At 38.5% G+C, this 24,635-nt stretch overlaps 2 protein-coding genes and 1 long non-coding RNA gene across 7 annotated transcripts in view; 2 read left to right on the top strand and 1 right to left on the bottom strand.

Annotated features, from left to right (window-relative positions):
• Nucleotides 1-1,185: 1,185 nt before the first annotated feature.
• Nucleotides 1,186-4,963, top strand: LOC134742047 (uncharacterized). Its single transcript, XM_063674974.1, has 3 exons — nt 1,186-1,822; nt 2,765-2,861; nt 3,326-4,963. Exons 1-3 carry the CDS (start codon nt 1,601-1,603, stop codon nt 3,340-3,342), a joined length of 336 nt encoding a protein of 111 aa, XP_063531044.1. The 5' UTR covers nt 1,186-1,600; the 3' UTR covers nt 3,343-4,963.
• Nucleotides 4,964-9,830: 4,867 nt separating this feature from the next.
• LOC134742431 (uncharacterized) lies at nt 9,831-10,492 on the top strand. Its single transcript, XR_010127934.1, has 2 exons — nt 9,831-9,970; nt 10,378-10,492. It is a non-coding gene; the product is annotated as an uncharacterized LOC134742431 (long non-coding RNA).
• A 694-nt stretch (nt 10,493-11,186) lies between these two features.
• The window catches only part of LOC134742357 (NAD(+) hydrolase sarm1), a 93,094-nt gene continuing 79,645 nt past the window's right edge, over nt 11,187-24,635 (bottom strand). For all 5 annotated transcript variants that reach the window (XM_063675432.1, XM_063675433.1, XM_063675434.1 and 2 more), the window contains 9 exons: nt 20,370-20,566; nt 19,506-19,968; nt 18,076-18,318; nt 16,632-17,953; nt 16,310-16,545; nt 14,051-14,340; nt 13,108-13,274; nt 12,786-12,968; nt 11,187-12,518 (listed from right to left, as the gene is read on the bottom strand). In XM_063675432.1, coding sequence (XP_063531502.1) covers nt 12,815-12,968; nt 13,108-13,274; nt 14,051-14,340; nt 16,310-16,545; nt 16,632-17,953; nt 18,076-18,318; nt 19,506-19,968; nt 20,370-20,566 — 3,072 coding nt within the window. In that variant the 3' untranslated portion in view covers nt 11,187-12,518; nt 12,786-12,814. The remainder of the gene's footprint in view (nt 12,519-12,785; nt 12,969-13,107; nt 13,275-14,050; nt 14,341-16,309; nt 16,546-16,631; nt 17,954-18,075; nt 18,319-19,505; nt 19,969-20,369; nt 20,567-24,635) is intronic.

Raw genomic sequence — 24,635 nt, 5'->3', positions numbered from 1 at the left:
ATGTTTTGTAAATTTTTGTATTATTCAACACTTTCAGCGCCAAGCGCCCCATTTCAATAACAAAATGAACCCGACTATCGGGTTCTTGGCACTGAAAGTGTTAACTGATCATGATTACCAATGTCATGGTCATGCAATATTATGTAAGATATGAAAGAATATGTTTGTATTTATGAACTGAATCGGAATCCTTACAGGGATAAATTAAAATAACATATTTATTTATCATTATTTATTTACTTAAGAAAATATATTACAAATTATATACCACTAATTATTTTATCAATTATAAAAATTAAGTCTTATTTTATACATAATGATACAGATGTAGTGCATAATTGTTTACCATCATATTTTCGCGGAAACGCACGAACGTGTCTTGCTATTTCAGTCAGTCTCAGTACAAAAATACTGAGGTTGACAGAAGTAGCATGACAAATACGAACGTTTCCGTGAAAATACGACGACAAACACTTATGCACTACATCTGTATCATTATGTATAAAATAAGACTTAATTTTTATAATTGTTAAAATAATTAGTGGTATATAATTTGTAATACATTTTTTTAAATAAATAAATAAATAAATATGTTATTTTAATTTATCCCTGTAAGGATTCCGATTCAGTTCATAAATACAAACATATTCTTTCATATCTTACATAATATTGCATGACCATGACATTGGTAATCATGATCAGTTAACACTTTCAGTGCCATGAACCCGATAGTCGGGTTCATTTTGTTATTGAAATGGGGCGCTTGGCGCTGAGTGGTGAATAATACAAAAATTTACAAAACATTGATTAGGCAGCACTTTTGTTACTATTCCCATCAACTTAATAAAAAAAGATGAACCAAAACAGCGCGTGAATAGATTGGACCATACCTGAGTCCTAGTAAGTACCTCTAGGTACTTACTAGGTGTTTAATACAAAACATATAGAGTGTAAGCTTAGCTTAAGTATTTTTTTATATAGCAACATTTTTGCAGTTGCCTTTTAATTTGTATGTGGCAACTCGCTCTCTTCTGCTCCCGATCCGAACTCAACGACACGTACCGCGATCACTGTAAATTATTAAATGGAATAAAATTCATTTAAACTTGAAAAAGCGCTTTTGTATTCTCCATGCGCAAGTGGTCCTTCGAGGGAAAAAGTAAAATCAGTGTTCGACGTTTTCGTCAAAGTAGTGTTCGCGGCAAGTGCGTGTGCGAGCTGCCTGGCCGTCTATACCGGCTGGGATTTCGTCGTGGTCGTGCCTAGGCTAGCGCTGCTGGCCTGGAACTTCGTTCTATCCATAATAGAACGAAAATCAGACACGGATTGGAGAAAAGAGCATCATCAAAAACCGCAAGTAACTCTCGGTATAAGTCGAATTTTTCGACCACCGACATTCCTCACTTTTAATATGGAGTGAAGTTTGCGCAACCCGCAGCCATCTTGCGGAACTTCGCATTGGTTTTTGACTTTGACAGTTTGTGTCATCTATCACGTTTGACATTGACGTACAATAAATATCAAAACAAAGTGCTATCAGCGTCGTTGTGCCTTCCTTTAAAAGTGTTTGTGCATTCGTTCGTCATAAATAAACATTAAAATGGCTACCGAAACGGAAAACTTAAAAAAATTACGCGTTATACGCTCGCAGTGTAAAGGAACGATTACGAGAATCGACAATTTTGTCAAGGATCCCGTATGTTTGGCAGCCGCCAGCGCCGATATATTAGAGGCGCGAAAAGAGAAGCTCATTTCCACCTTAAAAGATTACGAAAAGGTGCAAATGGACATCCTAAGCATTGATGAAGGCGATGGTGAACAGGTGGGAGAAATTGAAGACAAATACTATTCCATATTAGCAAAAATTAACAGCTCTCTTAAAATGTTAAACACAAAAGTGACTTCGGATTGCCACAACGCATCCACATGTAAGTTGCCCACAATAGAAATTCCCTTTTACGATGGAAAGGATTTCACTATGTTTAAACCCTTTTTCGACTTATTTACTGCTGTTATCGATCAGAATAACTCGCTGTCTGATGTGCAAAAGCTTTTTTATTTGAGAAAGTACCTACAAGAGGATGCGTTGGCGGTTATTTTGAACTTGCCATTGGTGAACGAGTCATATAAACAAGCAATTCAATTATTAAAAAAGAGATTTGACAACAAGGCTAGATTAGTTGCAAACCATATAGGTATATTGTTGGATATTTCGAATATACAAAAGGGCACAGCGGCTTCCATACGAACATTTGTTTCACAAATAAATCAACAGATGCATGCATTAAAAAATTTAGATGAACCCGTCGATAAATGGGACATGCTTTTAATATCAATTTTGACTAGAAAGTTAGATCAATTCACACACCGGGCATATCAATTAGACCGGGACTCTGACACCATGCCTACTATGGCTGGTTTCATTGAATATTTAGAAAAGCGTGCTATAGCGCTCGAAGATAGTCATCCAAATAAACATAGTACCTACTATGATGGTGCTACCAAACATGTTTATAATAAAAGTACTTGCTATGAAGGTACTCACAAATCAATACCTAAGGTTACAAATGTGGTATCGAAGTCGTTGCCGCCCTGTAGGTACTGTGATAACAAAGACCATCAGATATATAATTGTCCCATATTTAAAATGTTACCTATTGCTCAGAGGCAATCTTATGTAACTGAAAAACACATGTGTAATGTATGCCTCAATAACCATGATGGTAAATGTAAATTTACTTTTAAATGTAAAATGTGTAAACAGGGCCACAACACATTGCTGCATCAGGAGCGCAATGTGAATGTGGAGAAGCCCAGAATAAATAATGATGACAGTCAGCAGCCACTATCATCTGATGCTGGTGAGTTTGAAATTGCTGTTAATACTATTTTAAATTGTGTGTCCGATAGTGGTGTTCTGCTTCCAACCATAAAGGTAAAATTAGCAACCAAAAATAATGAAGTGGTGGTATGCAAGGCATTGCTGGACACTGCGTCTCAAGGCAGTTTTATTCGATCAGATTTGGTAAGCAGGCTTGGCCTAAAACCTATGATTGAGCCAAATAATATTATTGGGTTCCGTAAACAACTATGTAAAGTAAATGAGTATGTAACTTTAACTCTTCAATCTTGTAAGAATAATGTTAAAATAATATTGAAATGTCATATTAGTGATGAAATTACTTCCAAACTGCCTCAAAGATCATTAGATGTATCTAAATATCATATTCCACAAAATATAACTTTAGCTGATGACACATTTTACATAAGAAATGATATTCCTCTGTTGCTTGCAGCCAACATCTATTTTGCTATATTGTTGCAGGGCTGCATAAAAACTGAAAATGGACCGGTATTCCAGAATACCATGTTAGGATATATTGTCGGAGGAAGTATCCCCGAGGAAGGTACTACATGTAATATTGTAACAAATTTAGTTAATAATATATCTGATGGTGAAAAATTGGAAAATGTAATGGAGCAATTCTGGCTCTCTGAAAAACTTCCTGAAGTGGAAAAATCTACAAATGATGAATTTAAACAAGCTGAAAAAATATTTCAGTACTCTGTATCACTTAAAGACAATAGATTTTATGTTGATATGCCATTAGCTTTCCCTATGGAAGAGTTAGACCTTGGTGACTCATTTTCTGTTGCCTATAATAGATTCATAATGTTAGAAAAAAGGTTACAAAAAGATCCTTTGCTATTTGAACAATATAAAAAATTTATTGACCTATATCTGGAATTAGGACATGCAAAGATAGTTGATATTGAGGGTTATGATTTAAATGGTCCTGTGTTTTTTCTAGGACACCACTGTGTTTTTAATCCATCGAGTCGAACCTCACATCATCGTGTGGTCTTCGATGGATCGATGAAATCTAGAAATGGGACATCGCTGAATCAAGTCATGCTGAACGGACCTGTTGTACAGAGTGAGCTCTTTGATATTCTTATTTTGTTCAGGACTTATCCATTTATTTTAACTTGTGACATTCAAAAGATGTTTCGCAATGTTTTTATAAATGAACATCAACGCGGACTTCAAAACATTTTATGGCGCGAGTCGCCCAAAGACCCTATCAACTGCTTGCAGCTTCAAACTGTTACATACGGTTTGAAATCGAGCACATTTTTAGCTACAAGAGCTCTAAATGAGCTAGCAAATATGCATAAGGATCAGTTTCCTTTGGCCGCTCAGGCTATTTATAAAAATACATTTGTTGATGATGTGCTTACTGGTGCTGATGATGTAGGGACACTTCAGGAGCTGAAAAAGCAAATTGTAGAGCTTCTGAAATTAGGTAGTTTCTCGTTACATAAATGGTGCTCGAACCATGCTCCAGTCTTGAGCGATATTCCAGTTGAGCACAGACAAATTGATAGTGTAGAAATAGGTCAAAATGACACCATGAAGACTTTAGGTCTTACACTCGAGGTAAATTCAGACAAATTGACTTTCTCTTGCCCTGCAATCGATGAGGCAAACATAATGAACACAAAAAGAAAAATTCTCAGCTTTATAGGGAAAATGTTTGACCCACTTGGTTTAATTGGCCCGGTAATCGTGGTGGCCAAACTATTCATGCAAGAACTCCATAGCTCTATGCATAAAGATTGGGACTCAATAATCCCGAATGAAAAATTCCTATACTGGTCAAAGTTTTTGGAAAATTTAAGGCAAATGGGTCAAATTAAAATAGAAAGATGTGTAAACTATAAATTAGTATCACATGTAGAGCTAGTAGGGTATGCCGATGCATCTATTAAGGCTTTCGGGAGCTGTCTCTACCTAAGAGTTTTTATGACTGATGGCTCGATTCAAGTGAACTTAATATGTTCCAAAAGCCGTGTGTCCCCACTTTCTAAATCTCACACTATTCCTCAATTGGAGCTTTCTGCTGCTCTACTTTTAGCGCAATTGGCAAGTAGAGTCAGTAAGATTTTAAATGATAGAGTTCCTCATAAAACATTTCTCTATAGTGATTCCCAAATTGTTTTGTGGTGGATCAAGACTGAGGCAGCAAAAAGTACTGTATATGTAAAAAATAGAGTCAAACAAATTGTAGAGCTTACTAAAAACTCACAATGGCTGTATGTTAGGTCAAAAGATAATCCTGCTGACTTATTATCAAGGGGAGTTGAACCGCATAAGCTGCAGGAGTGTGATCTATGGTGGCATGGTTCGCCTAGTCTTTGTAATGTAAATCATACACATACAAATTTAGAAGAGTTTAATCATGACGATATCATGACACGCATAGACTCGCATAGTGCTTCATTGGATTCGTCTTCTGACGATGTAGAGGGAATTTTGTGCCATACCGCAAATTTAGAGCCTCTAGATTTATTAAGAAAATATTCCAACATAAATAAACTTCAAAAAGTGGTTGGTTTTATTTACAGATTTTATAATAACTGCTTGAACAAAGACAACAAAATAACAAGCAGAAACTTAACTGCAAAGGAATTGCGTGACTCTATGACGAAAATTTTACGTTGTACACAGGCAGAGCATTTTGATAAAGAATTAGTCCTGCTCTCAAAAAATAAGCCTGTGACAATTAGTGATCAATTAGCATTCCTAGATAAAAACGGAGTAATTAGGGCCGTGGGGAGGCTGCAAAATGCAGAGAACCTGTCTTATGACAAGCGGCATCCATCTATACTTCCAAAAAAACTCCTTTATTACCGATCTTATTATAGAACGAGAGCACTTAAGACTTATGCATGCAGGCGCTAGGCTAGTATTAGGCTCTCTATCTCAGAGACACCATCTTGTAAATGGTATACGAGAGGTAAAAAAGGTGGTGCATAAATGTATAAAATGTATACGTATGAATGCTGAAGCAGCAAAGCAGTTGATGGGAGACCTCCCTAAAGAAAGAATCACTCAGAGCAGACCCTTTCAGCATGTAGGAATTGATTTCTGCGGTCCGTTTAACGTGAAGGTCTCTCGCATTAGAAAACCTATTATTACTAAAGGCTATATCGCACTTTTTGTTTGCTTTGCTGTAAAAGCGATACACTTAGAACTTGTTTCTGATCTCACGACTGAAACTTTCTTAGCATGTCTTAAACGATTTATATCTCGGCGTGGCATGCCCACAAATATATTTTGTGATAATGCAAAAACCTTTAAGGGTGCTTGTAATACATTAAATGGCTTGTATGACCTATTCTCCTCCAAAGATTGTAGAGACTCTGTCAACAGATTTTGCTCAGACAAATATATAACATTTAATTGGATACCGAGTTACTCTCCAACATTTGGAGGAATTTGGGAAAGTGGTGTCAAAAGTGTAAAACACCACTTCAAAAGAATAGTAGGCAATCTATGTTTGACCTATGAGCAATTTAATACTGTAATCATAGATATTGAAGGAATTTTGAACAGTAGACCTATACTTGCTGCTATTTCTAATGATTGTGATTATATAACTCCTGGACACTTCATTTGTGGCGCAGCCTTAACAAGTTATCCAGAAATTGATCTCACTGAAACTCCAGTAAATCGGGTTTCATTTTGGAAAATGTGCACTAAGCTTAAGCAAGACTTCTGGAAAACTTGGTCTCAAAGTTATTTGACCCAACTTCAGAGCCGCCCCAAATGGAAATACCAACAAACTAATTTAAAGGAAGGTGATTTGGTAATAGTAAAGGATATGAACACCTCTCCATTAAATTGGCCAATGGCTCGAATAGTAAAAACGTTCCCTGGTAGGGACGGATTAGTAAGGGTAGCTGATGTTAAAATTAATAATAAGATATTTCGTAGAGCCATAACTAAGTTATGTCCTTTACCCGTAATGTAGTTTTAAGAACTTGTCCTATGTAGATTCCTAATGGCGGGTCCAATATTTACCTGTATGTAATATTGCCTGGCCCCAACTATGTTTAATACAAAACATATAGAGTGTAAGCTTAGCTTAAGTATTTTTTTATATAGCAACATTTTTGCAGTTGCCTTTTAATTTGTATGTGGCAACTCGCTCTCTTCTGCTCCCGATCCGAACTCAACGACACGTACCGCGATCACTGTAAATTATTAAATGGAATAAAGTTCATTTATACTTAAAAAAGCGCTTTTGTATTCTCCACTAGGACCTACTGCTTACTGCCATAAGTATATGTCATCTATCTTATAAGTATCTCAAGATAATATTCAAATATTGCGCTCCCAAGTGCTCATTAGAACGAGTGAGATGACCATAACAGCGTGTGCCTATGTTGTACCAAACCTTAGTTCCACTATGTACTGCCAGGGTTCAGCATCAGCTCTATCATGGGTACTGCTCTCCCAAGTGCTCATTAGAACGAGTGAGATGACCATAACAGCGTGTGCCTATGTTGTACCAAACCTTAGTTCCACTATGTACTGCCAGGGTTCAGCATCAGCTCTATCATGGGTACTGCTCTCCTAAGTGCTCATCTAGACGAGTCGGGTGACTAAAACAGCGGGTGCCTATGTTGCACCAAACCATAGATCCACTAGGTACTGCCAGGGTTCAGCATCAGCTCTATCATGGGTACTGCTCTCCTATGTGCTCATCAAGAGGATGTCGGACGACCTTAACAGCGCGTGCCTATGTTGCACCAAACCTTAGATCCACTAGGTACTGCCAGGGTTCAGCATCAGCTCTATCATGGGTACTGCTCTCCTAAGTGCTCATCAAGACGAGTCGGACGACCTAAACAGCGCGTGCCTATGTTGCACCAAACCTTAGATCCACTAGGTACTGCCAGGGTTCAGCATCAGCTCTATCATGGGTACCGCTCTACTAAGTGCTCATCAAGACGAGTCGGGTGACTAAAACAGCGTGTGCCTATGTTGCACCAAACCTTAGATCCACTAGGTACTGCCAGGGTTCAGCATCAGCTCTATCATGGGTACTGCTCTCCTAAGTGCTCATCAAGACGAGTCGGATGACTAAAACAGCGTGTGCCTATGTTGCACCAAACCTTAGACCCACTAGGTACTGCCAGGGTTCAGCATCAGCTCTATCATGGGTACTGCTCTTCTAAGTGCTCATCAAGACGAGTCGGATGACCTAAACAGCGCGTGCCTATGTTGCACCAAACCTTAGATCCACTAGGTACTGCCAGGGTGCAGCATCAGCTCTATCATGGGTACCGCTCTCCTAAGTGCTCATCAAGACGAGTCAGATGACCAAAACAGCGCGTGCCTATTTTGCACCAAACCTTAGATCCACTAGGTACTGCCAGGGTGCAGCATCAGCTCTATCATGGGTACTGCTCTCCTAAGTGCTCATCAAGACGAGTCGGACGACCTAAACAGCGCGTGCCTATGTTGCACCAAACCTTAGATCCACTAGGTACTGCCAGGGTTCAGCATCAGCTCTATCATGGGTACCGCTCTACTAAGTGCTCATCAAGACGAGTCGGGTGACTAAAACAGCGTGTGCCTATGTTGCACCAAACCTTAGATCCACTAGGTAGTGCCAGGGTTCAGCATCAGCTCTATCATGGGTACTGCTCTCCTAAGTGCTCATCAAGACGAGTCGGATGACTAAAACAGCGTGTGCCTATATTGCACCAAACCTTAGTTCCGCTAGGTACTGCCAGGGTTCAGCATCAGCTCCATTATGGGTACTGCTCTCCTAAGTGCTCATCAAGACGAGTCGGGTGACTAAAACAGCGTGTGCCTATGTTGCACCAAACCTTAGATCCACTAGGTAGTGCCAGGGTTCAGCATCAGCTCTATCATGGGTACTGCTCTCCTAAGTGCTCATCAAGACGAGTCGGATGACTAAAACAGCGTGTGCCTATATTGCACCAAACCTTAGTTCCGCTAGGTACTGCCAGGGTTCAGCATCAGCTCCATTATGGGTACTGCTCTCCTAAGTGCTCATCAAGACGAGTCGGGTGACTAAAACAGCGTGTGCCTATGTTGCACCAAAACTTAGATCCACTAGGTACTGCCAGGGTTCAGCATCAGCTCTATCATGGGTACTGCTCTCCTAAGTGCTCATCAAGACGAGTCGGATGACTAAAACAGCGTGTGCCTATGTTGCACCAAACCTTAGATCCATTAGGTACTGCCAGGGTTCAGCATCAGCTCTATCATGGGTATGGCTCTCCGAAGTGCTCATCAAGACAAGTCAGATGACTAAAACAGCGTGTGCCTATGTTGCACCAAACCTTAGATCCATTAGGTACTGCCAGGGTTCAGCATCAGCTCTATCATGGGTACGGCTCTCCGAAGTGCTCATCAAGACGATTTAAATGACCAAAACCGCGTATGTCTGTGTTGCACCAAACCAGAATTCTACTAGGTAGTAGGTAGGTACTGCTACTACTGCCAGGGTTCAGTCAGGGTCATTTTGCTGTCTCATTTTAAAATATCACGAATGTAATTTTATTAGACGTTAATGCAATTGAGAGTAATTCAAATTAATTTTTTGAAACTTTAATGGCCATTGAAGTTAATCCGAATTAAAGTTAATCCGAATTAACTTCAATGGCCATTAACGTCTCAAAAATTTAATCCGAATTAAATGACTAATGGTTAATGGCCATTAACCTTTTTAATTGTTAATTTTTAATGGTTAATGGCATTAGCGTTCGGCCAACACTGCCACAGCCCCACACGCAGCATGAAAAATTTGAGGTTATGTTTTGTTGTCAACTTGTCAAATATGAATTATACCCACGGACGTGATTCAGTGTGATCAAATCATAACAAAACTAACTTTTTTCTACTTTACTTGGCAGTTGGCAGTTGAAATCACAATATAATTTACAATATTTAAAAAGTCATGTGCGTAATTAATTTAAATTAATGATTGTAATGAATTGTCATTGATACAAAAATATCATGGCTAATATTAGCAATGAATCAAAGTTTCCTGATTACTACGAAGTTCTACAGTGTCATAGAACTGCCTCAAACGAAGAGCTGAAGAAGAGTTACCAAAGTCTTGTATTGTCTACCCATCCAGATAAAGTAAGTTGTAATCAAGACAGTTTCCTGCTTATACAAAAAGCGTGGAATGTCCTTCGGGATCCAGAATCAAGGAAAGTGTATGATGCACAGTTATCCAGTTCAGAGCATAATAATTGTGAAGTTCTTCTATATGATGCTATAAGTTTAAAAGACATGTATTTTGATGATGGTGTATATACTTATTTGTGTAGATGTGGTTCAAATTATGTGCTTAAGGAAACGGACAGAAATGATAATGAACAATCGGTGATTATTGACTGTGATGAGTGTTCGTTTTCATTAAAAGTAAATTGTTGAATAATCGCAATTTTAAGAAATCAGGTTTGATCTATATTACTTGTTATATATTTATGTATATTTAAATAAAATGTAATTATTATTGTAACATGGATTATCATTTATTTCAGATTAAAACACCTGTATATGACTTTTTTTAAATGGTGAAATGCTTATGAAGTGTAGTGGAGGGTGCAAGGTGAAACATGAAGTGTGTATGTAAGTAAATAAATGAACTTTTTAGTATTGTCAGATTATGCTCCAAGCTGTTGAAGTACATAAAAATTGTTGTAAACAGTGTGCAGCTTATTGAAACTTGTGTAGCATTTGATTTAAATGTGTCGTTAGGGTCTCCCCAGATATATCGACGCGCAATCGGCAATAGCCGATAGGGAAAAGCTTTACATCTGCACAATAAGAGCCAAAAAACTGTCAACGCGTTGGCAGGCGCCGGCCCATGCGACTTTTTCGCTCTTATTGCACGGATATAAAACTTTTTCCTATTGGCTTTTGCCAATTGCGCGTAGATATATCTGGGGAGACCCTTAGTGGTGTTTAGAATTAAGGCAGTAGTAGTAGTGATAGTAATAGTAGTAATTAATAGCTGTAGTTTAGTAGTAGAAATTCTGTTCTATGGTAACATTGGTGCGTTACTAAGGCTGGGACTGTTAAAGTGTTTGCAGGCCCTGGGTAACTTTCAGATTTGAGCCTGGGAGAGGTGAGAATTTCTAAATTTATGAAATCATGGTCTTATGCTGCTGAGAATATTTAAGCTGTTTGTTTGTCTTTATCGTCCTGACGACTGGCATATTACACATAATACATAGTTCCTCAATTACCTTTTGAATCTTTGTCAATGTCACATAGTTAAATTTAAGCTGGAAAATTTTGGAAACAAATTATCAAGAGGTTAAATCTATTAGGGATAAAAACACCAAAATAAGTCTCATAATTTTAATAATACCATTTATTTCACGGTTAGAGCTAGTACATAAATATATATCTTTAAGGGGTAAAGTATAATTATGTTTATAATCATAATAATATGGTTAACTCATTATAATCAATGACTTCATTAACAATTTATTCTAAGGTAAAATTTTGTACAATTTTCAACAATATAAGGTACAAGAAGAATGAAATCAGTGCTGAAAAGTTAAATAACAGGTAAAACTAGCAATTTCATTATTTCATATAATAATTTCTAAAAGATCTAAGCTATCACATATGCATATTGTAATTTTGTATAATCCACTCATTTGACATTATACTTTATTGGCAAGACACTAAAACAAGAAATAATACAATATGTCCATAAATTCACATGTATTTTGTATAGAGAGTGAAGAGATAGAGAGATATAAATTAAATAATTCATTACATTATGTATTGCAAGTCGGAAAGCGTAAAAGCAATTTGCCATACTACAACGAATAGCAAACTGTTGTATTCAACATTGTTGCCACCTCGTGCGGTGTTCTTGAAACACTGCAGGGTAGCAACTACATGTCACATCTCAATGGTCAATCCACTTCATGCACTCAGAGATTACAATTTTATTGATAAATAAATTCTTAGCTCCAACAGCTAGTTTTTAAAGCAACTAAACATGTTACTGTGCTTTTCTTATCAGCGCACATACACATTTAGGATCTCGGTTTATGCAACTTTATTTTGAAGACTTCTAACATTAGATGCTTAGTGAGATGGTTCACACTTCAGTGAAACAGAAACTATAAGCCTAATGTGAACGCGCCCTTACTAATAACAGCGGATTTACGAGCCTGTATTCGTGTATAACTAACAAATAATTTTAACATCGACATACACAAATATATACACAATTGTGCACACTTTTGTACTTTAAAATAAGATTCACATAAATATGCGATAAGTCCAATAAGGCAGCCATTTACAAGGCACACACTGCAAGCGTATCGTTTCACGGGTCGCACATCATCAACATAGTCTAACTTTGTTCACACATCGGTCCATGAAGTTTTTTTTTCTTTTCGTCTGCGTGGAAGCTTCTACGGGAGTATCTAAGGTGTGGGGTTGTTCATCCAGCATACCCTCGCAGCTTTTGCACCGACGCGATTTAGTCTCCTCACTGTAGTCCAAGTTGTCGCTACTTTCGGATAAGCGCTCTGGTAGACTGTGCAGGGACTTCACTGGGGAGGCGGTTTGTGTGCTTCCGATGGACAGCTGGTCGCAACTAAGTGAGAATACTGGCGAAGCTTTTTCTAAAGATGATTGGCGGCGTCTTCGCGGTCTGTGGAACAAAAAAAATATCGGTTAATATTTCTTGTAGTTCGGTCACAATCTCCATTCTGTACAGGGTTAGGATCTATTATTTCATTGTTATCACGGCAGCCGAAAGTTGTCTACGTCCGCTGTTACACGTAAATAATCATAATCGGTCTATTACCACCCTCATCCAAAGGACTCTGTACCAGTAGGTACATCTTTACATGTGATGAATCCAACCCTCCCTGCTTCTACTATGAGTATTGTACTACAACCTGTTAAATGAAATTACCTAATAGGCGGTAGCGTGCAGCTGTCTAGTCAATCGTTCTTGTCACTGCCTCGGCTCTCGCACGAGGCCATGCGCTGGTAGTTGGGCGGCCCGCGGCCGATGGTGGCCGTGCTCGGCGTACTGACGTCGCGAGACCTCAGACCGTCCAGCCGGTTCGACAGATTCGACTTGCCCCGGAGAAAACTGAAAATTAAAAAGAACATATTAGTTTAGATATTTCAAGCTTCGAGAAACAAAGATTAATGATATGCCACTCTTCATTCAAACAATTCAGATAATTTTTTGATTAGGGGATGCATAAAGTTACAAAAAGTGTGGTCACCTTTCTAGTTTCTCAACGCAGGCATCCTGGTAGTCGTGTATCCACCGCACGGCGTTGAACTTGGACACCGCGCGCATGTCTTCGGGCAGTTCCTCGGGCTCCGGCCACGCGAAGTTGTCGATAATTGGCACTATGTTGCACTGAGACTGCAACGCTGCCACTATCTCCTGGAATTATAAAGTTTTTAATTAGTCAGATTTAACCTTATCAGAGATTGCTCGAAGGGCTCCGTTTCAACTTGGGCAAAAATGTTTTTGTATGTTCGGCTGTTCCTGGCCCTTGGCATGGCCTCGGACTCTATAGGTCACATATGTCAATCAATTCTCGTGATTTAGTGAGCAGGTTTGATAATTATATAGATTTGTTTGAAGATTCAATTTTTGGAAATTTTCCAAAAAGGCGGAGCGGGGTTGTGGAATCTACAGCTCACAGAGCCACTAATTTTTAACTAGATCAAACAATTCCTAACCCTTCTAAAAATATTTAGCGAACGGGCCGAACGGCTAAGGAGTGGAATTCACTTCCTGCAAATTTATTCCCAGTCTACTATAAGTTGGATCTTTTTAAATCGAAAGTGAATAGACATCTTTTAGGTAAGCCTAGACTGCATCGGCACTAACCATGAGGTGAGATTGCGGTCAGATGCTTGCTTTTTTGTAATAAAAAAAATGGACTTTTTTTGTTTGATAATGACGATGTTCTATCAGCTATCGTTATTTCGCTTTCGAAGACATGTGACATCATATATCCATTTTTTGCGTTATCAATGTTATCTAATTGGGTTACGCCATTTCTTATCTAAGTATACTATATTACCACAGTAACAGTTTTAATTTCTCCATTAATAACCTATTTAATTAAATATTAATTTAAACTGACATTAATGGGCTCGAAATAAAAGGTCGAACTAAAACTAAATTGAATAGCAAAGTTGTTTGCTTACCCGATGGACCCAGTCTTTTTGCTCATTATCATGCTTGCACCTGTCCAATGCATATGGCGTCAGTACCAATAGGAAGTGCTTCGCCTGTCTTATGCTCTGTAGGAGATTATTGTCAAATTTGCCAGCTTCTAGCCTCTCTACATCGATGAATACTGTGAATCCTCTGAGTTGTAGGTGGACTTTCAGAAGACTGGCAAGTTGGGAGCCATTCGATCGTCGATAGCTCACGAATACGTCTAGATTCTTCTCGAGGTTCTCCTCTCCCTTGCTTGGAAGTGTGCTTTCGTAAACTGGAGGCGATAAACAAAATGCTTTAGGCAGAGTCATCGTCAAAATTTCAATAGGTTAATGAATTATTGCTGTTTTTTTCTTTACAATTTTTTTGCTATATTGGAACACTTGTTACGATAATGTTTACATAGCTCTTATTGTAAATATAACTGCGTTATTCTATCCGATAGATTAAACTTGTGATTATCATAGCGGCGTTAAGAGCCCGGTAACGATTTTGGAGCAAAAATGTAAAATTGATAGATTTAGTCGTTGAAATTATACACGTTTTGTGACGTAATGTCTAAATAACAAGTATTGTTTTCTATTCTTCTCGTTTCGCCTTTTAATAATGAGGTCGCGAGCGTGCGTCACCGGTAATATATGAAGAGAAGGGGCAGTTTTTAAAAATTCATCAAAAAATTATTGTGGTAAATTATACAAATTGATGTATAAGAACAGTTTCAGCAAATGTTGTAGATTGTTTAAGTATCAAAATTACGTTGAAATTAAGTCGATTTTCAGAGAAATTGTCACTTGTTTTGAAGTAATTTCTGGAGAAAATTGATTTCGTCTTGCTTTCATTTACACTACTTCAAAGTCATAATAATAAAAATGTAGTCCGTAAAAGGTGGAGTACAGGATATGTGTAAAACAAAATTAGCATTTTTAGCCGTCCAATCTTTACGAAATTTACAAATAAGACCGACAAAATCAGTGCTTTACGCGCGTTTACCTAAACGTCCTTCAGAGAAAAAATCATTACTAATTTAGTGAGTCTGTTTTCAAAAAAAATTATCTGTAAAACGGCAAATTGAGAAGACGTGCTAATAAAAACCAGTACTTGTTTTTTCTATTACGTAACAAAAGGTGTACAATTTCAGCGACTAAATCTATCAATTTTACATTTTTGCGACTAAAATCGATGACGGGCTCTTGTAATTTTCATGTTTCGGTTTAAAGAAAATTTATTGTCTAAATTACAGATATTTCGCTTATAAGACAACTTATAAATAGCTAACTTAAAGTAATTATTTACAAATAACGCAATAAGCAAGCACTTATGATAATGTTTAACAATAAACAATTGCATTTTCATGTGAACTAAAATTAAATACAAGAATAAAACTAAGAATCGACCCTAATGGCCTTAATGTAAGGTTTAGATTTAATTGGTTAGTAATAGGAATATATGAGGGTATATTTTTTGTTCGACTCATGACTGCCAGACTTGTTTACGGGGCAAGTTAAACGAGACCTTTAAGCAGTAGTTAATTATAGGTTATTGACAAAGACATTATGTATTTTAAATATTTATGTTTGTATGTAAGTTAATTATTGTCGTTTTAAGAACATTTTTTTATTTTACGCTTTTTGGTTTTTATTGTAATAAAACCAATGTATATGTATTATTTGAGATGAAATAAGTATTATTTAGCCTGTTTTTATGCATACATTCATTTTATATTACGTTTTATGTAGTTATATTTTTTATGATTATTTTAATTTTATTATGTTAATTTGTTTAGCTTTTTGGATATACGGATTATTATTATTTTTTTTAATCTGCACAAGTGAACTACGTACTACAGTCGCGGAAGCAGGTAAGGTACGTGATTAATATTATTTTATTTTGATGTGTTAACAATTTTATTTATTATTATTATTATACTATGTATGGTTTTTTTCACTGGTGGTTACTTAGATGGTAGATATTATGTTAGCTGTTATGTGATATTGTTTGTAACATATAATTTTAATTTGTTTTTAAAAGTTTTAAATGGTTTGATATCTTTCAGTTTGATATCATGTTTGACTATTATTAAAAGAATTGACCTAGAATTTTCATCATATCTTTGATGTGCTATAGCTTTGGACAATATTTATAGCGGAGACTGTGACTAGGTTTATAAATTTTATGCTCATCGTAAAAATATTGCGTCTCTTGCTAAGGCAGGAAATAGTTAAAATGATTAATGGTTAACTTACCTTTGATAGCATTTAGGATCTGAAGGCGGTGAATGCTGTTGACGATGCGACATTCGTTCTCCAGTTGTTCATCGCTAAGGCCGCGAATGGACTCCTTGTCGACCCCGGCATTTAGCATGGAATACGTGTAGATAGTGTACTCTGGGCCAATTCCCCCTAAGAAGTCGTTGAGGCTACCCGTGTCTCTTGAACTGTAATCTGCCATTTTCTTCAACTGCTGAAGTTCTCTTGTGAATCTGAAATTCAAAAAACTCGCTTTAAATGAACACGCTTCAAGTAAATTATGGCAATATAAATACAATTTACAAAAGTTGAGACCTACCTTTTTCGTTTGATTCCATTTTGTAAACCTATGTCTTCCTTGAGATTTTCTTCTGTCAGTTGCAGTAATAAATCCCCATCTACTCTACTCTCATAAAAGTCATTCGCATACTCAGAGAATCCTATTTGTTTAACCCATTCTCGGACGTCCTCAATAGACCATAGGGGAACCTGCTGTGACAGTTTGTGAGGCACTTCTTCCCCAATAAGCCGCAAGGCTTGTGCCGCATATTTGGACGCCACCGCGTTTGGACAACTAGCCACTTTCTTTAAAGATTCTATCGCTCCAATTTCTCTAAATATTTCAGTATTGCCCTGTTGTTTTTTGATACCAGCTTCCATACAGAAGTGGAATGCTGCTAGATTTCTCGCTTCCTCCCTCTTCGAGCTGAGTACTGGCACGAGTCGTTGCAGCCAGGTTTTGCTCTGGCCGTGGGCATGTGCAAGGTTCGATCGCGCGAACTCGGACGGATTATGCGTCGTAACGAAAGGTTCCACCAAATCTAATGTACCAGATTTCAGAACAGCAGCTTCTATTTCTTTGTTTGCTACTAGAACTGCGATGGCTAAGCAAGCATAATACTTGATATTGTCGTCAGTGTGGAAAGCTAGGGGGAATAACCACATGGGAACTTTTCTTTTGATCATTGCCTCTTGGTTTTCGGCGCCTCCGTAGAGAGACAGATTGGCGAGCGCCGTCGCACAATGCCTTAGGGTTTCTACATCATTCTTTCTGCATTCGAACAGTACAGCATCCAAGCCTCCTAATTTGATCACGTCGCTGCAAGTACCTTCGCTGTGCTTGAATAAGTGTTGTAAAATTCCTGTGCCTATTCTAGAGTGGTCTACCGAGTTCGCGTGTTTCGTACAAACGCACGCTACGTTTACAACTTTTTCGAGGCCGTTTTCAACAACGTGCGCTCTATTTTCAGTAGTTAGGCACTGTTCAAGAACTTTTGCTGATGAAAATTGTAAATCAGGATTACTTGATTCTAGACAGTTAGTCATTAGGATGTCCAAACCGCCGGATGTTCGAAGCGTGTTGCATAGGGAATATCCCAGTTCATGTCCGTATGTTGGTACTGCCCACGCTCTCCGGACCATCTCGTTTAATTTGTTAAATTGTACTGAAGCATTTTTTCTATCAATCTGGTTATTCTTAACAGATGTAATAAAGGCATTCATTCTCGTTGAATATTTCGCTATGGCCTGTTCAACATCCTTCTGATTAGAATTTGCATTTAGCTTGTCTAAATCATCAAAATTTAAGTTAGTTAAGTCTTCGTCGCCTGGTTTAATCGTTCCGTTTAGCATCTGACTCATCTGCAATAAAAAATGTAGGTAATAATGTAGAAAAATCGCACGAGTTTAATCAGGTTATGAAACGTCAATAAATATGGCGTAAGATTTTCCGTCTACACACTTGACTTTTAAAGTAAGCTTACCTGTGATGATAGCATTGTTTTTGTGGAGAGGTTCTTGCTGGAGATTGTCATGTTGGAATGCGCGACGCTGGAGTGCTCCTTGTGGCTAAACATGCCGCTTGACGTGACCGTGTGGAGCGCTTGCGTCGACGCCATAGCCTTTTTCTCTGCACTAAAAGCCTCCGTCTGTAGTTTGGAACTCGTAGCAGACATGTTCTTCGCTTCTTGAGACGTTATTTCACCCGCTTTTAGCGATCGCTGCTCCTAAAACCACAAAATGCCTCGTATCAGTAAATTGAACCACGAACAAAAAGCTAATGAGTCTCTATTAGTTATTCTAATTTGATGCGGCAACAAACTTGTCGAATTCCGAATACTGCGAGCATTTATTCTGAAAAACACGTTTGACCTCAGTACATGATGAACTTGTTATCACTATAGCCACTGTTATAATTTTACCGCGATGTCTCACAAAACAAATATTTGGTTTGATAGTTACACCGGTTGCGATGCGCAATTTAGGTCTCGGACGTCGTCTCGAAGACATGGTTATAGGTCGGAATACCACCGCGACGTGTCACAGCTCTAAGAGTACTACATTTATATCAGAAAACAGTCCCACGTAAAACGACTCGGATTATACGTCCTATCGCTTCTATTGGAAATAGGCCAATCGCGCGGAACTGGCGGGCTTTTCGTGAATATTTTAAGGTTTGTGTACAGACGTCATGTATTTAGAAATTTAAGAAGGTCGACCGACAGCGAGAACTATTAGGAGAAATTGCTCTCACCGAAGGATTCTGAGTTTGCAGAGGAAAGCGCGAAAGGACGCCACGACGGACTGGCCACGGGGCCCCCCCGCCCGCGGACATTCCGCTTCTATATATAAGCGAACTATTCGTGTACTGTATCGCGCCTGCGCAATAATTGACTTCCGCATGCGCTCGCGAGCACGACGGTCAGGCGCCGACTGAGCGGCAACGCGACGAGCGCGCGTCCAGCGATAAGCGCGCGTAGATAAATACTCTTACTGGTACTGGCGATCCTCCGCGCAGCATCCTGTTGGCCCATGCGACGATGCGCGCCATACTTCTACCATACTCGATATTTGCGGAATTTCTCCATTTTAATGTTGTGCTTTCGAGGCAAGGAGTTGCGCCGTACTGAACATTTCGGCGCGGTAATATTGACGCTCGTACTAGCACCGATATCGATCGGTGGTTGTCTGGCGAGGTCACGTCCTTCGGCGCGCCTTTCAGACTCCTACTAGCAGACGCGGGGAAGACACTTACGCTACTTCATATACGTATTTGTAAAACGAGGTTTTGCGCATGCGTAAATGCTTTTGTTGTGGGGTTGCTTAGATACCAAGTATGGCATCATGTGTTTTGGGGCAGTTTAGATGAACTTAGCATTGCCTTTATGAAATTTTGATGTAAAAGTAAACTTACTTGAAGGTACGCCGCGTTCTGTTCGGCAGCGAGCCCCTCGGCTTGTAGCAACTTTCGTGACGCTCCAGCGGCACTTCTTTCCGCATACTGCAAGTCTCCATGCTGCAGATGTTGCATTCGTGAACTATTCGCTTTTGAATTTGAGGCACTGTATCCATCCGTCACAACTCGAGTAGAACTAGCCGACGAAACTTGTGCAGCGCTGTATTTGAGTTTGTTCGCCGAGTTTAGACTAGCGTTGATAGATGCGGCGTTAGCCAAACTAGGGAGCAAGGGATTCTCGCTGACAGGCGGAGGTGTGTCGGATTCAGGGAAGGTCACAAGCGGGCCGTCTTCAGAAAGCTCGCACATGTTTCCCATGTCTGTGATGTCACCCATGTCACTGAGATCCCGGATATCGGGCAAGCTATTGTCGCCTACTATATCTCCCTGATCCACTATGTTCTCCATGGAGCTTCTTAATCTGGAATACGAAGGTAATAATGTCAAGAAAATGCTCACGGTTTATAAATAAGTAACCTATTTATAAATTAGTGACTAATTACGCTCACAAAAATGTACTAGAAACAAAATGTTAGACGGCCTCCCGAGAACAGGAGCGTTGCTATTGTTTGCCGGCGTGGAACTGCAAACACGAGAAGGGAAACATCGGGTGGGAATTGGCCGAGGGCCAAGGTCGCTCAGGTGAGCTAACTCCGACAGCCATGTGGCAAATGCCATTAAGCCCCAATCTTTATTAGAAACTGTATATCTGTTATCTTAAAGGCCGACTAGACAAAAACATTGGCACATGTATTTATGCATACACGCTGGTCTGACGCAAGTGTAAAGCTGTTTCAAAATTAATCGTTTTCTTGGACTCACCTGTTGAAGTTCATTGAAGCCGCTGTGTTGCTCAAGTTCTTCATCTCTGAGATGGAGCTCTTCAGCTCTGTGAGATCTGACTTCATGGAACTTGCTTTCATTTCGGAAGCTGTTCTGTGTTGATGCTGGATTCTCTGGCTTGAGCCCTGTAGTCGTTGACTAGATGCAGCGCTGCTAGAGGTCGTGCTCGAAACCATCTATAACAAACGCAACATTAAATATGATAACAACTTTATATTATTATGCAGACGTAGTGCATCTAACGTAAATGTATTTACTGATAGCGCACCGATTGTAAACAAGAATATTAACCTCGAGAACACGGAAAATACCACGTTTTTATTCACTAGTTACAAAAAAATTAAAAATGTTTGTGGTCTGATAATACAGACGTCCTCCGAATTCGTTATCTAGACTTCAACTGTGGGTTCAGTGCCAATGCTAGAGGAGTTTGTACGGAGCCGTCACGCGTCTTGGCGCACCAACGGCCGAGGAAAATAAGAGCCAGGGCTACGACAAAATAGAAATACGAAAATAACGCGGTCGTTTTCAATGTTTTGTTTCAATATTGCTTAACAATCGACAGTTGACGATTAACGATACCTACGCATTTGAGCGTCACGTGGCCTCTTGCTCTGTCTGTTTCTCTTGCATGTCTACTGAATACTATTGTGTTAGCTGTCTATCGATCACTATGATCTCTTCTTACAATTAAATTTCTTAAACGAAATAAATATCATATACAAAGGAAAAAATGACCAAGGCTCCAGTGCCCGGGGCTGGAATCGAACCAGCGTCCTCCGTTTACGCGACAGATGCCTCAACCGCTCGGCCACCCGGGCTCGGTGGCATGGGTCGAAATTTCCAAGTATATGACAATTTCCGAGGGCTTGTGGCGCCCCCTGGCCATCCCTCCCGGACACTGGAGGCCTTGGTAATTTTTTCCTTTGTATATGATGTTTATTTCGTTTATAGTTTAAATAGTAGTGTGACTACTTGTAAAAACATAGATTAAAATATTTTCATAAGAAAGTAATCTAATTTGTTCTTGAGTATTAAATTTCTTGACAACCCAAGCACACCCGTGCTCGACGCGCACAATAAAAACAATGCATATAAACTAATTTATTACCTTTATAAAATATGCCCAAGCATATTTTGGCATCGGGAGTCGTAATTGAGAGGTATATGGAATGAATCAGCTTGTGTGGGCGAGATGCAACAAATGGCATGTCCAAATTTTATCTCCGAGGGGCCTTGAACCCCGACAAAATCTTGGCGGAATCCAAATGTTTGCTGATACGACATTTAGATGGCGTAACAGTGTGGGTCCATCGTATTACTTAGTAAGGAAATGCGTGATTTTTATGCAGCTAATAAAGCCATAAATTTCGTTTGAAATAAGGCTTAAGCGCCCATTCAATGGAGCATATCACGACAAGATAAATCGTAATTATTAACTTACTTTACATTTACGACAAATAAGCATGTGTTAAACTTAAAGACGAAGGTCTTTATTGTCTAAGTAAACTAAGTAACACAATTGAATGGTAAGAAAGTAGAGAAATAAGGTCGTCATATACAAAAGAACAAAGGGAGGGTTGTTATTACAATATAATAAGGTCATCCAGCGCAGGTAAAAAGCGCATAAAATTTTTATAGCAAAATTATGCAGAGCAGCGTAAAAATATTGAAATATCTTGTGAATGGATATGGTATGTGCTTCTAAATGGATGATCAAACGAATTTCTCAAGCGAAGTTCGATCACTATTACTTACTTATATGAGTCGTTTCATTCGAAGATATAGAATTTACCAGGCAGTATCCAGTACCTACTATTGTTAATTAATTAAATAATATTGTCCTTTTCTGCTTGAAACACAGGAAATTAGTAACAATTATTATCCCCTTATTCATAAATCTTTACGGGCCTGATTTAGTTAAATTATGTTTTAACTTTTATCCAACTAGGATTGGTCACTTTTTGTTTAGTATATGTTATCTGTTTCAGTTTTGTTTTATCCCTTTCTTACAAATACATAAGTCAAAATGACAGATAAAGACAAACGATTCATAATTAATTCAGACCAGTAATGCGTTTATGAATAACGCCATTAGTCTTTAAGAGCAACCACTGTGCAAAACTTTTCAATAAATTATTTGTATCATAGAGTAACTTATACTAGAGCGGTACTGTCGTAGTAAATTTTGTAACCCCAGCAAATTCACTGCCATCTGTCGACACACTTTAAAACTAAAAATGAAGATTTATAAAAATACGATAGAATGTATTTAAATATAGATAAATGTTTTTTTTTATTTGCATTAATTATTTTTATGATTTTGACCCATGTTCTTTCACTGATATGCGTTAAAATTGTTAAATAACAAACGAAACCGTCAACGCCATCTATTCGACTGTAGGCCAAAACTAGTAGCGCCCTCTGAACGAAAATCAAATTTTCTTGATTTTCGAGGCACGTTTTTTCCTTAGACTGTATCCATCTATTACGGAGTTATATCTATCTTTGTTTGTATTAAGGCCATTTTTAGTAGTAGGTAGGTACAATAATATCAACATTGCGCTAAAATCTGGCATTTTGCATGCTAAATATTATTGCTTATCAACGATTGCAGCTAATAGGAAATATGATGAAACACTAAATCCGGCAAAATACGACCTAATAATCGTCGCGAAAAGGGGGTTTTTCTCCAAAGAAAAGTGAAAAGGATCAATTTAAAAAACAGATAGATGTAAGTCTTCAGAAGGCGCGGGAACTTGTAATGAGAAGAAAAACTGAAAGGAACTGCTCCAGCGGCAAGAGATTTTCTTTTAGATTAATTTTGTATTAAGCAAAAACGTTTGCAAACGATGCTATTTAGCTTATAAATCAATCAATAAGCTTAAACTAGCGAGTTCGAGCCTTGCTAGAGACAGTGAATTTTCCACTTTGAATTTTTTCTAAGATTTTCTGTTAGTTTTGAATGTAATAGATTATTATTTTAGGAGATCTGCCGGCGTGTCAGCGCTACGGACGAAGAGAATATCCTATATATTCTCTTTGGTCGAATATATAGGATAGAGGGGTACTGTCATAGTAAATTTTGTAGTCACAGTAAATTTACTGCTATCTATCGACACACGATTAAAACTATAAATAAAAATATCAGAAAATGAAAAAATATATATATGGATAAATGATTTTTTTGTTTGTATTTACTATTTTATATGATTTTGACCCATGTTATTTCACTGATATGCGTTAAAATTGTTAAATAACAAACGAAACCCTCAACGCCATCTAAACGAGAATAGGCCAAAGGTTGGTATTGGTGGTAGCGGCATCTGTGCGAGAATCAAATTTTCTTGATTTCCAAGGCACGTTTTTTCCTTAGACTTTATTCATCTTATACGGAGTTATACATATAGGTTTTTGGTATTACCAAACGTGCCCCACGTTACGCCATGTCTGCCACTGGCTCGCCGCCAAACGCAGACACCATGTCTTGCTGCGCCCATAAGTCGGTGGCATTAATTACTAGAGGTATCACAGACACGGCTTTTATGTTTTATTTATGTGTGCTAAACACATGTTGGACTATATCATTACATTCGGTTTGCACGTCACAAACTTTAATTAAATTTAATGACAATACCGCCGTAGCTGAACATGTTATGATGGTTGCCGACGTCTCGTTTAGACCAAAGCTCCGAAGGGTCCGGAGGGCCTACCGCGAACCACGTTCGACGTGTTGCTTCCCTGTCACACTTACGTACGAATTTACAAGTGCGACAGAGAGGCAACACGTCGAACGTGGCTCGCGGTAGGCCCTCTGTTTTGGTCACAATTTGGCTAGTGTGTGAGAGTCAGTATATAATTTTTAATTTCTGTCAAACGGAAACAGTAGTGTTTTCTTTAAATTCTGAGATATTTCACACGCTCGGAACAAGCTGTGAACGAACACATCTTAACCTAATTATCTGTAGATTATTGTAATGACAGGACAGATATATATTCTGCCAGGTTATGTAAGTAGATTAGCTCATTTGTAAAGGCATCCATTAAGACTTCGCACCGCGTCGTCTAAATTACTAGGACTCATATAGCGCTCTGTGATTTACTCCTAAGACAAAGACGAGCTAATTTCGTTCAGCTGCAAATGATATGCATTCCGGTGACCTCGTCTCGGTGCTTCCACAATAGGCACATCAGGCGGCGGCGCAAGCGTTAATTTATTTTAAATTTTACCGCAAACACGGCTGG

This window comes from Cydia strobilella, chromosome 6 (assembly GCF_947568885.1).
Source record: "Cydia strobilella chromosome 6, ilCydStro3.1, whole genome shotgun sequence".
Classification (NCBI taxonomy): domain Eukaryota; kingdom Metazoa; phylum Arthropoda; class Insecta; order Lepidoptera; family Tortricidae; genus Cydia; species Cydia strobilella.
This window is presented reverse-complemented; position numbering and strand designations above follow the sequence as displayed.

Coding starts and splice junctions, on each gene's coding strand:
- LOC134742047 (XM_063674974.1), top strand. CDS start 1,601: ATGGCTACCGAAACGGAAAACTTAAAAAAATTACGCGTTATACGCTCG. Junction 1,823..2,764: donor ATGAAGGCGATGGTGAACAG/GTGGGAGAAATT, acceptor ATGTGTAAACAG/GGCCACAACACATTGCTGCA.